At 36.2% G+C, this 13619-nt stretch overlaps 1 protein-coding gene across 1 annotated transcript in view; it reads right to left on the bottom strand.

The window, feature by feature from the left end:
* The window catches only part of LRP1B (LDL receptor related protein 1B), a 578117-nt gene that overhangs the window by 82119 nt on the left and 482379 nt on the right, over positions 1–13619 (bottom strand). Inside the window, exons 63-68 of the mRNA XM_086465459.1 lie at positions 12607–12795; positions 11701–11849; positions 8528–8621; positions 6841–6957; positions 6548–6667; positions 3584–3703 (exon numbers count right to left, since the gene is read on the bottom strand). Of these exons, the coding sequence (XP_086321585.1) occupies positions 3584–3703; positions 6548–6667; positions 6841–6957; positions 8528–8621; positions 11701–11849; positions 12607–12795 (789 nt within the window). The remainder of the gene's footprint in view (positions 1–3583; positions 3704–6547; positions 6668–6840; positions 6958–8527; positions 8622–11700; positions 11850–12606; positions 12796–13619) is intronic.

The raw sequence follows: 13619 nt of genomic DNA, 5'->3' as shown, positions 1-13619 counted from the left end.
ACAGACAAAGGCCCCTTCTCAGAAGTTTGTGTGACCGCCTGAAGTAGCGGCTGGTTGGATGGCATTCGTCTTTTGTGCACACCGACCTAGGATTTTATTTTAGAAAGAATTCTAAATGAGCATGACGAAAATAGGATGGAGGCTCACATGGAAAACAAACCAACCCAACCCCCAAAATATTACATGTGCACTGCAAAAGCATTTTGAGTCAAATATCAATCCCTATAAATTAAAGCACTAATTTGTCACTAATTGCACTACATTACCATTTTGGCAATTTAATTCTATATATGTGCACATGTGTGCATGTGTGTGCCTGAGAGGGATAAAATCCAAAATGAGAAGAAACTCGCTTTTGATCACGGATCAGCTAGCTGTTCCAGAGCTTGGCAGGCTGTCACTGATGCTGGATACAGGAAATTAAAAGCCTGTTGAACTAAGTTTAAGTTTATATAACGCATCCTTCAAATGTCTCAAAGAACATATTTGTCATCATCATAAGAAAAAAAAAAACGTTGACATTTTAGGCTCAAAATAAAATTAATATTGAAAAAGTGAGGAAGCAGAAAGCAGCCATATTAATGTTGACACATTATGCTAATAAAGACCTGAAGTACTTATAACTTTTAAAGAAGATTATAATCACTTTCCAAGGCCACACACAACTTTCTTCAGACTCTAACTCAAAAAGGGCTTTTTTTTTTTGATGTAAGGTATTAAAGTTTTAAGCAAGGATTACCATAATCTAATGGCTTCTTTTAATTGCCTGGACAGAAAGCATGAATTAACTCTACCTACTGTTCTTTGAAAAACACCATACACTCATTATTAAACCTACATTTCCTAATTCTACTTCAAGAAAGTAACCACTGAAGACTTAATACATTCAGACTACTTCTAATAAATTTACTCAATATAATATCTCCAATAACACACAGTAGCAGATGTTGAATGAGCAAAATACATATGACCATGCAGCACTTAAGAAAAAGATTTCCCTTTATACAAGTTTCGCATTGTAAGCATTTTGGAAATGAACTATAAACGATAATAAGTTAGTATTAGCATCAACATATGCAGATCTTTATTATACTCAGCTTGCAGCTTTAGAATTTATTTCTATCAAGCTCACAAAAATAAACCATCTTTAAATTAAAAAAAAAAAAACGCAACACAGAAGATCGAACAGTGTTAAAACTACTCTAATAAAATTATTTAAACATATTTCAAAAGCTATAAGTATGGAAAACTTAAAATGTGATTAAACACATTTCTTGTGTTCTTAACAAGGCTTAGTTGTTCGATGTGTACATAACTGTGTGTGGCACAGAGATTGTGAATATGGATAAATTGTTCTGTCTTCTCCAACACAAAAACTAAGAGCATCATATGCAGCTGGCAGAATTAAATTCAAAGTGTAGGTGGTTTTCCAGGGAGGTGCGTAATTCAGCTGTGGCACTCCTCCTTGCAGCATGTTGTGAAAGCTTTACAAAGGCTAAGAGAGACCGAAATCCATCAAGGCTTATTGCATACAGAGACATACTTGACTCACAGTATCTCTGCTTCTCAAATTGTTAGAGGCTGGAAGAGTATCCCAGGGAAGTTTCAATACAGGCCTGCTTTGCTCACATATTCTTTCCTAGATTACTAGCTTTCAGTCACTACCAGAGATAGAATAAATGGCAAGATGAGTCTTAGATATTGGCTAAAATGATGAATCACAGTGAAGCACCTATTATAAATACAATTTTTCCTGTTTAGCGTTAGTTTTGGGGGTTTTTCCTCTTCAGTTTTAAACTTTGTGTCTTGAGGATATTAGATTAATTATTTTAAGACCCTTTGTGCCATATCAGTTGGGCTTTCATGGATTGCTCGAAATGGGAATGCACAGCTGGGAAGCTTGGAATGCTGTCTGAATCGGAAAGAAACGTTGTGTTGGAGATCAAGGTGATGGGGGACAGTGCAGGAGAAAACACCTGTGGAGTGGATCAGAAGGTGAGCAGTGCAGGGGTAGCTCTGCGATAGCCCACAAGAGGGTATAAAGACTCTCTATGGCAAAGGTTCATCTCCTTTGCATTCACTGTTTCTTCAAGCCAAATGATTTCTTGACTGCAACTTCTCTCCAGTTGTATGATTCATTAGCTTCCCCTTCTTGACAATTCAAACAATGGTCTTGGATTTTCAGTGCTGAAGAAGAGTTCAGTTTCCCAGGCATATTTACCACCTCCAGTATTTTCATATATGTGCTTGTGTCATTTGCTTAAAACATATCCATGGAAGTCTGTCTGTCTCTCAATGCTTTGTCCTTGATTACAGCCTGTAATTTTGTTACTCTGTTGTCTCAGAGGTAGCATAAACTGTCCAGACTCACGTGTTTCATCAAACCAGTTATTGATGCATGGATGAATACTAGCAAGAGCACTGAATGTTCTGTACAATTGTTTTTCTTGTTCTCTTCCATCTCGGAAGATTTTTCCATCTTTTCGTCTATAGACCTGTTTTGAAATTTCCACAAGTTTTTCTGCACTGGGTGAGAGTGCGTCTTGCATTGACATCCACGTTCAGCGATTTTCAAACAATACTGATCCACTTAATCTGACTCTGATTAATGAATACTTACCATTTCCTTTCATTTACAACAAGAGTTGACTCAGTTCTTTCCAACAACGCAAGCAATGACTGAGAACAGCTACTTCTTCTACTATACAGTGTGATCATGTACAGACCATTGTGAAAATTACTTAGATTTTCAACTTCCTATCAGTATTGTCTTAATAATTTGAACTGTTTCTGCAGAAATATAATAAATTCAGCTTATCTGTCAATGAGAAACATGATAAAATCTGTAGAGTTATATATGTGATCCAACAATGAATCTTCAAAAAAGCAATAAAAGAAATTCTTGGATTCAAAGCTAGTAGTTATGCTCTAGAAAAATCTGCCTCAGTGGCGTAGAACACTGTGGTTCAGTATATTGTGTAAAATCTGACAGAAACTTGGGCTCGGTTTGGCAATGGTGCAGTTCTATCCTTGATATTCTTTGTAGAGTATCTGCCGCCTCAAACTATCAAATTTAAGTACATAAGTTTCATGGGTTCTTGAGAAGTCATATGGAGATGCAAATTTGGTGGAGTGGTGTGTCAAGGCACATAACTCCCTGGAGCTCACAGAGAGAAGCAAAAGTTGGTCCTGCCCAGTTGGAATCCGGACCCTTCTGCACAGCCAGTCTTAACCAACATGATTTGCAAATTATTACATTTTTCACTATGAACTTCAGCAGCAACAAAGTATGCAGAATAAAATGACAGAAACTGGCTAACACTAAGAAAAATCAAGAATGTCGCTATATTCCAAATGAGATACTCATTTACAGCTCCTGCCAATAAAGTAGTAGTATAATACGTTTATAGACTACTCATATAAAGATTCCCATTCAGTAAGAACTGTATGAGCCAGATACAGCTATCATATCAGATAGGTATTATCATGCATTGAAAGAGGATATATTAAGTGGGATGATTATTTCCTTTTGATACTTTTTTCAAAAATGTCAAGCTATATTCAAAGCCACCAGCATACTCACCACAGTTAGCTTCGTCTGATCCATCAGCACAATCTGGGTCTTCGTCACATACCCACAGTTTAGAAATGCAGTGTTTTGTTGTTTTACACTGGAAATGGTCTGGAGAACAACTGTTTTCAGCTTTAAATAAAAGGATTCCAAATTAAAAATAGAAATTTCTGCTGATATTCAATATATTTGTTTTAAAGAAAAAAAAAAAAAAAGGATTCAAAATTTAAAAATTGGATACCTCTAGCATCACTTAACATCTGTAAGAGAATAGCATTCAGGTTTATATTGTGTATAATTTTGTCTTCTTTTTATACATTATGTATAACAGCAAAGTCAAACAAATTCAATAAAGTGTCTACTGTGATATTATTTTAAAAACAAATACACTTGACATTGATACAATCAAAACACTTTAGTAAAAAGCAGTCAGATTTTTTTTTTCCTAACTTCTTAAATACCGGTTACCAATTCTGAAAGTCAGTTTGAAGGACTAAGGCAGCTCTCAATGCTTTGATCGAAAAGGTAATAAAAATTATGTCTAATTTTGGTGAAAACCTGTGCTCCCTGTTAGAAGAGGCCATGGGTGAACGCTGAGAATAGTTTTGACAATTGTTTGACTTTACCAGTTTAGCACAACAATTTTTTGAATGAATCCTACAGCAAGCTAAAGATGCAACGCTGCAGCTAACCATCCTATTCTTCCAGGATGCTCTAAGTTAAAGCAGTTAAGCAACTGCCACTTGACAACATCAAAGATCCTCAGTGCACTCACGTGATTCTAGACTGACTCCCTCACCAGCATGTACGCCAGGTCTCACTATTTCTTAAACCATTATAACTCAGAATATAGAGGCAAGATGAAAAAAGGACATATTTCTGGACTGGACTGTGAGCAACCCATTTGTGACCATATGCATAAGGATTTCTTTAGAGATAAGCATATGTACGAGAACCTCCAAATTGTTCTAAACTGAAGATAGGTGGAAAACAGTACGTTCTATTCTCTGATAATGTTCTCTCATGTGAATGTTTGTCCCACTTTTACCCAGAGCACTCTGTAAGGTTGTTAACAAACTTGCCTGTCCCTATTGAAAAGCAATGTGCTCCTTGATACTATCATTCTTGTTTCTTGGGTTTGGCAGGATTTTAGGTTTGTTAAAAGTTGGTGTATTATTTGTTTTAGTGTCACGTAGCTATACATAAATTTACAGTGCTGGAATTAAAAAGCATTTAGACCTGGCTATGCTGCTAACTATACTTATAAAAAATAACACTGATTCTCAGCTAGGACACCTCACCAGGGGATTTCAAAGTGCTTTACAAGGAAGACAAACATAATTACCTCCATTTTACATATGAAAAGCCTTAAGTAAGAAATGCAACTTTTTCAAGGTCACTTGATATATAAAATGAAACAGTGGTAAAGCTCAAAGAAGGTCTGTATTTTATGAATCCTAGTCCAGTGAAATCAGAATGAAATAGATAATCTCATCTATTATCTCTCCTGTGACAGAAGCCCAAGCCAATATAGTAGACCTACTTAAAACCTCCCCTTTTTGTAATCTCCCCAGAGGCAACTGAGGAGTCTTCAGAAGCCATAAGTGAGGTTTTATTAAAATACAAACTAGCACACTTAACTTTCTTAGAACAGAAGCTAATAAAGTCTAGGTAAGACAGAACAGAAATAAAAAACCCGTATATAATTAACCTCCCCCGCTCCCCACTGTGTCTTTGCAGGTGGGTTGATGGCTGAGTTTCAGACAACTGAAAAGGCTTGCTTTATGTCACAGCAGACTGTCCTATTCCCACTAATCCCTAGGAAGTTTTCAACTCCATCACGGCTGATCCTGACCCTATCCCTCCCACAGTCCCTGAGCACTGCTGTGCTGCAGACTCTGCTGCTCTGATTTCATTTCTGTCAGCTACACCTCAAGGTTTTGGGAACCTTCCATATACCATGTGCAGTTCTTCGTAACAAAAAAAGCACTCTCACCCATCTTCCACAGGAGTTTACCTGACCCCACTTAATCAGTTTTCAAAGAAACGTAACATGCAAACCAACGTGTAATCCTGTCTGCCAGAGACTACAGCTCTGCCGAGCTGTTTCGAAGACGGCCATTAAACATGACCATCAGCAAAGCCTTTGTATCCTTAGCAACCCTTCCCTTGGAGCAGGCCACGTGCTTTGCAAAAATGCAGCGTATGCAAACCTTGAGAAAGCTAATTCAGAAAATAGGAATAAGCATCTCCGATCAGCAGTAGATTTGAATAATGATTTGAGTGAAGGACAGAGATGTCTTTCAAGACAGCGCCATAATTTTAATTACAAAATGATCAAAGACACAAGCTATTCAATACATTTCCATTCTAAATCCGAAAATATTTTCTCTTACTTTTATCCAAGAAATATGGAAGGAAAATGAATTTATACAAAGATGCATTAAAAGCTGAGTAAATAGAAATCAAGTTACATAGACAAATTAACAGAGAAGTCCCCAGACGAAAGGGAACAGAAAAGGTAGAAAACTCCCATCAAAGAAAAAGGATGTAGAAGGAGCTATGGATCTACATCTTTTTCAATAAAAGATGCAGAAAAATATCTTTTTCCACTGAAATGTGCTGCTGCAAGGCATGGCAGATGAAAGCCTGAAGAAGATGAGCCATTTCTGAGGTGGTTAAGAGCAAAATGGATGTTTCAGTAACTCAGAAACCCAATTAAATGCTTGAAATTAATTGTTTATACAGCCCGCTTCTTTGCAATGACTAAAAAATAACAAGTAAAAAATGACATTTTAGTTTGTTCTCTTGTATATGACTCATTGTACATCAATCAATCCCATGAATTAACTGGTTTGCATGTTCCTCAAATTATTTTACATAGAGAACATTTACAGTATTTTACATTTTTTACTTCAGTTCCTTGTTTAAAACCAGCTACATTTGTCACATCAAAATTCTCTAAACATCACTTACGACAGTCTCTTTCATCTTCTTCATCGCCACAATCATCCTGTCCATTGCATCTCAGATTTATTGGAATACACTTCTGATTCTTTGTGCACTTGAACTGACCTGACAGACACACATGTGTGTCTGCAAATTAAAAGAATAAAGATATCAAGTTAAAAAGATTAAAAGTTAAAGATTAAAAGATTTGAAAATTAAAAGGTAAAAGAATAAACCCAGAGTTTCTGGAAAGAATTTAAAGCACAGCATTTAAATCAGTTGAGCATGCTTCTGAAACTACACTGTACATAATCACCTACCACAGTTCAGTTCATCAGAATTGTCCCCACAATCATTCTCTCCATCACAGATAAAGGCTGGAAGAGCACAAAGTCCGGTTCCGCACTGAAAACGTCCTGGCTGACATCTGAATTCAGCTGGGAAAAAAAGAGAACTTATGAATACTATCAGAGGAGTGGTTAAAGTATCAACAGTGGTGCTTTTCCTCTATGGACTGGTTTTAAACAAGAAGAATTTATAAACCTTTCCCCATATAATCTTGATCTGAGTACATATTAGTCACTAAAATGTACACATACTATTGCAAAATTAAAGTCTGAGATTTTAAATTTGTGTAATTATAGTTATACCTTACTAATGAAACAGAGCGCAACCCTCTACATGTTGCTGCTTACTATTAGCTCAACAGAGACTTGCAATTTAGGGTCAAAACACTTGAGTTCAAGTCTGCATTTAAGAAACTCAGTATCTAATTCTATTTCCCGTGAAAGGTCTAACATTGTTCCTTCTCACAGCCACTGCCATTTGAATGAATGAGCAATTATGTACCTCTATAGTAATATTTTATATAAACATAGTGTAGCTTAAACTGTAATCTCATGTAGAATGATTACATATATTAAAGCTTGCTTCAAAGGCCTCCGCAGTAAAAAGAGAGAACAATTATAAAATCGTACAAATGTGGGTGAGAGATTTCAATACAAAAAATCAAATCAACTGTTACTTAACTAGAAGATTTCAGAACACATAGTAAAGCATTCTGTGTATATGAGCTTAAGGAAAGAAGGCAAGGATCTTTTTATTTATGTACATTAATATAATAGCACTAAAGTAGTCAGTGACTGGGACTGACAAATAGCATCATTAACAGATACTACTCTTTGTGAATTCAGTTAGAAAGGTACTTTTCTAACAAGTAAACTTGCATCAGCTACCATCACAGCAACCATCCTTTGGGATGCTGAAAATATCATCATCATTGTCTTCCAGTTGCCTACAGTTCAACAGGGGAATACCACAGTAACCTCCTATCAGGAATATGAGAGGCTACCGAGAAATATGCTGTATCTGCACCACCTTCAGGACAGTGTGTCAAAGTTACACAGAACACATGAAAAATGGTCATTGCATAAAATTGTTCATACTGGAGGGGTGAAATTTAGTCTCCAAATTTCCTTTTGATAATATTTTTAAAACTGGAAAATGAAAATATTTATATAAAACATACTGTGAAAAATGCACAGAGTCTTAGTAGGAATCACATGGAGAACGGTGCTGTTCATAAAACTGCACTAATTAATTGTAGCTAAACTTGTATAACTGAGATGAAACATAAGCAAATGAGATTAGAACTCAACATTTCTGTTATCTGCAGATTAAACCAAATAAACCTGCCAGAATTTTGTATTTCTTTATAAAAATCAGTAAGAATGTAGCTTTAAACTAAAACTTGTTAGCAAAAACATAAAAGGGATGAAGTAAAGGTTTAAAACACGTTCTTTTGATTTTCCAAAGACTGTTAGTAGACAAGAGTTAACTGACAAAGAAGAGCCTGCGCCTTTTGTAAATTTGACAGAGACCAAGGAAAAGAAAACAGTGCTGCAAACAAAAGCATTCAAAAAAATCCTCTTCCTAGCATCTCTAAAGCATTATATTTGATTGAGACCCTACTGACAAAGCTGGGTTCCAAATTCAGAAAGCACTTACGGCATTCCTCAGGCTCATCAGAGCCATCTCCACAGTCATCAACAGTGTCACATTTCCACCAAAATGGAATACATTTGTCAGTTTTGCAGCGGAACTGTAAAGACAAAGAAAGAAGGAAGAACAGCTTTGATATGAATATTTATTTATTTATACAGAAACAGTACAGTTTATGAAAAATTAGATAAATTGCTTAAGTCATTGTTCCATTAATCAACTCTGGCTGTTAATTTTATAAAACCTATTTTTTAAATATTCTTTTTTTTTGGAGCTGTTTTGCACTGAAACTTCCACTGATACGACGCATTGTAGTTTCAATGACATTGCTACAACACTGACTTACAGTGCCCCTGATATAAACCGCTGCATTCTATGATTTCATTCTTCAAGATCTTATTCAAAACAACCACTTTAATTCTTAAACAGTCTTTCTAGGCTTGAAGCGGACTTAGTATCTTTTTTCCAGATAAACCAAAACACCCACAGCTACAGGAAAAGGCCTTAACGGGCACTGTTGTACTTGTATACAGTATTGCTTACAATGTTTGAATTAAATGAGAAAAGCAGAAATTGGGCCTTCCAACCTTTCAGACGGATAAAATGTTTGTACTATAAAAGAAAAATCCTTTGTAAAACCTTGGCAATGCCTTTACTCAGAGCTCAGGCAACACTGTACCTTTGTTCTGAGAGAGGAATGCAAGAGTAGAAATTACGTGGTGCAATCTTCTAGGGCTAAACCTAAAATCAGAGTTCATTATGTGGCTAATGCTAGGGTGAAAAATCTGGATAGATTACCAGAAACTTAAGAAATGTTGTGTTTCCTACCTGGCGGCTGTGTGAGCACAGAAAGGAAGGAAATCAACGGGTTTAGAAGCGCAAGGAATCTTATTTTCTGTGTCCAGGCATAATTTCTTCATTTCTTCACATTTTTGAAATAATTGTTTATTCAATAAAGCTGCATTTCAAAGGTGTATTAAGTCTGGTGCATTAGCTCAGTTTAATCTTTTCTGCCAAGACCCTTTAGGGTTTCATGGCCATTTGTGTAGTAGGACCTATAGTTGGAGCGGCATGATTCTTGTACCATATTGAGGGACACGCTGCACAACAGGCTGCGTTTGAAAAGCAGCTCTTCTAAACTGTTAAACTGTTCCACAAAGGCATGCATCTCAGAGTGGCTCAGCAGAAGGCTTCCAAATGTGGAATACAAAGAGAAACACTGACAATTCTCATTCTTAGTATTTTCTACTTGCTAGCATAGCCTTCCTGCTGCTTAACTCTTTTAAGGTGCCAGCCCTGCCTTGCTCACCACAAAGGGCTGTTAACATCCTGAATTTAATTCCAAGAAATGGGTACTAACTCTTAGGTGCTGTTATGCTCTGCATGAAAATGCTTGCATTCCCTTCTAAACTGGGGAGCCAGACACTTCGCAAGATCAGGGGTCAGTCATGAGGGAGTGCCTGGAACGGCCTGCGATGGCCTGAGTGTTGGTGTTCTAGAGTCTGATGCATTTTGCACTAGACAGCTTCTCACATCAGGTAAGCCATCAAAACACAGCTGCAAGCCTGTAGGTGCACAAGACCAGCGTATCAGCCATCCAGCTCCTTTTCAACAGAAATAGTTAACACTGGGCATGTCGCCAAGAGCAATTACATCATAGGAACAACTATGGTTTTACAGCATCATCTGAAAATCTCAAGTAGCAAAGTCTATTTTTGCCACTGATCTCTGCATCTGATGCCACCAGATTGATGAATTATCAAACAGTAAACAGATTTCAAAATTGGAAGAAAATGACTAATAACCACTGTCAATTTGGAACTGTCTGTCTGAAACAGGTTCTATTTAACCCTGCTCTCCCTCCTATGGAATCCACAAGTGATAAAATATTGCTTCTGGAGGATCCAAGATGTGATGCTATCCTTCAATTCAGACTACCAACTAATTATTTAGGAAGGAATAAAGCCATTCTATCAGCTATTAGCATATAAACTCACTGTGAAATAAATTTCAGTGCCATTTAAAGAAAAATAAAAAAAAAAAAAAGAAAAAAATGCTTTTTTTCTAACCAAACAAATTTGATAATCTAGTTATGGGGGAAAAAATAGGTAAGAAATTTCTCATTTTTTTACACTCTCTTTTTGTTCATCACTTAATGGGAAGTAACAATCGGACAATCTAAACACAAAAGATTCGATGAACATAATAAAATCACACCAAACACTACCTTAAGGAAACAGAGAAAGACAGCCAGAAGGTTTCTTAAATAACAATATTAATTCAATGAAACCGTACATAATTTATTAAAATGACCACTGTTCCGTAAAAATTTAGAGTAAAACTCTTTCCTTAATGAGTACAGACAAAATGTATCAACAGTGTAGAATGTTGTAAGAGATCCTTAGCATACATATAATAAAAGCGGACTACTAGAAAAGCTGGACTACTACAAAGATTTTAAAGGCCATACGTACAACTACAATCAACCAATTAATTGTCTGGGTAGAACAGTCCAAACACTTTTATCAAAATAGTTCTCTTCTAAAGAAATCAGTATGTTCTACTTTATCTACCTTATATTTTAAGAAAAAAAAATCACCAAATATTTATTCCAAGTACTAGGAAATCCATCTCCTGTAAAGAATTCAATTATTTGATTGATGCAATTGTTAATTAACTGCATATTCTACCATTCCCATTTCAGCTACTGGCTTGTTTTTAATGTAACCTTATCGTTTACCTACCTACCTAACTGGACTGAGCTTGTTTTCTTGTATTAATGTAAAGTTCATTCATGCATGAATACTCCCAAATCATTGTTATACACACTTCGTATTATTGTTATACACGTTTTGTATTCTTATGTTTCATATTTTATACAAATGTTTTTTCAAAGCAATTTTTATGGGTTTAGTAGCCGTATTTGTTCTAATGACTGGCAGGAACAGTCACATTTGAAAGGGAACAAGTTCTGCATTCTCTGGAAAAAAGGCATTTGCAAACCTATTTTCAACTAATAGCCTTGAAGATGAAATGCTTTAAGTGTACCCACGAGTTACCTAGTCTTTGGCTCCTTTGACGGATGCTTCCACATTTCATAGGCACCAGCAATCATTATTTAAAAGCAGGTGGAAATACAGTAAAATATAATCCTCCTTCCCCCATGCATATGCACTTACCTGACTGGCAGTGCAGTTCGATAAGCACGTCTTGTTATCCGCAGCAAGGTAAAAGTTAGTGGGACAGGCACAAGTGTACATCTTGTCAGGGGCTAGGAGGCATAAATGACTGCAACCACCATTGTTTACTGTACACACATGTTTAGACACTGTGGATGGAACAGGAAAAGAATACCAGAGCCTGTTATTTCAGTGTACTTCGGGGTATCTGCTTTATAGAGGAAGAAAAATGTATCACACATACTATTTTTGCAACCGAACGTCTCAAATCAAAAACCCATAAGAGGCAACCTTTTCCTTTTGCCTTTAAGCTATTCTCTGTTGTATGCAAAAATGAATTAGTACTATGGATGTAGATTCAATACTGAAAGAATGAGAGGAAGAAAGAAGCACTAGGTTCTTGGGGGAGGTGGTGGTGGTTTGAGACACGCAAATAATTAGCTTATCTAGGTCAAGTGCCAAATTGTATTCAGTTACAATTCAAATACAGGAACATCAGGAGATCAGACACAATTGTAACACCTACATTCCCTGACATTCTCTCAGTCCAACAAGTTTCTAAATAACAGTATTCTGTATTATTAACTCTCTCTTACTTTAACTCTCTCTTACTTTTTGAATAATGTTTAATGTTTTCATAACACACTGTTCCCATCTTGGTAACTGGTAACTTGTGCTGTAATGCAACTTAACAATATATATCACATTTATTTAACACCAGGTATACATATAACATTAACCAAAGATTTATGTTTTAAAATGTTAATTTGAAAACTTCCACAATTAGAAACGAAACAGAAATAAAAATGAATCACTGCAGATAAATGAGCTTCCATTAACTCAGCAACTGGCTACTAAGTGAAATACATCAGTGTGCTGCATAGAAAGCATGGACAGAATAATTACCATCAGGTTGCCTGTAAGAATGGTACACCTGAATGTCTGTTATGGTATGCCATGAGTTAATCAGTGATAGTCTGTCTGATCCAGAGGTTTTGTGGGCACGGCTGAGCGACTTGGTTTTCCCGTCTGTCCAGTAGATGTAGTCTTCAAACAACGTTAGTGCAATCACCCCTGGAATGTCTTGATTAGGGACTGTAAGAGAAGAGATGCTAAGATTAATGTTCACTCTTGGAAGACTGCCAGTTAAAATATTCCATACTGTATGGGTTGACAGATACAACTGCTATATAATGTCTTGAGAATAATTGTCATGACAATATGTCGAGCCTAGAGGGTTCTTTATTACCAGTTACGATAAAGATGGATGGGGTACGAGCTCTGCTTGCTTAGAATTAGTTGGCCCAATCAGCGTTAAGGAAATGAAAGAATTCCAGTTAAGAAAAATCACGTCCAGATTCTAGTAAGGTAGTACATAACACGAATATAACTCAACCTACTCTTTACAGAAGGCCAATATTCATTTGCAGGTTTAGGGGAATAAAAGTTATTAGAAAATGTCCGAAGCGTAAGGTATACATCTCCAGATGCACTGTGTTTAACTCCTTTAAGACAATTAATAGTATATTATTTCAGCAAAATATACTGACAAGAGAGATAGGGGAAAAAAAATTAAACATAGCAGTAAGAGGGCTTATTCATTATTCCTAACATAACCAACCATAGAATTAAAAAAAAAACCCAACAAACATACAATGTGATGATAATACCCCATTGTTACAATATCACAAACTTATGAGTCAACATCTTAGAGGTTTTTCCCAACCTAATGATTCCACGCTTCTATGATTCTAACATCATTTTTAAAAGGATGGAAGGATAAAAGGGAGAAAAAGCTTTAGAGGCGTTCCTTATCCTGCTGTACACTCTTTCGTCTTGAACTATTTCTTCTAGGTAAACAGAAAGTGAACGCCACTTTAACATAGCTGTAATCACAAATGTCACAGGAGAATATCTCA

Source organism: Leptosomus discolor, chromosome 5 (genome assembly GCF_034619465.1).
Source record: "Leptosomus discolor isolate bLepDis1 chromosome 5, bLepDis1.hap2, whole genome shotgun sequence".
Taxonomy (NCBI): domain Eukaryota; kingdom Metazoa; phylum Chordata; class Aves; order Leptosomiformes; family Leptosomidae; genus Leptosomus; species Leptosomus discolor.
Note: the sequence above shows the minus strand (reverse complement) of the source record. Positions and strands in the feature narration are given on the sequence as shown.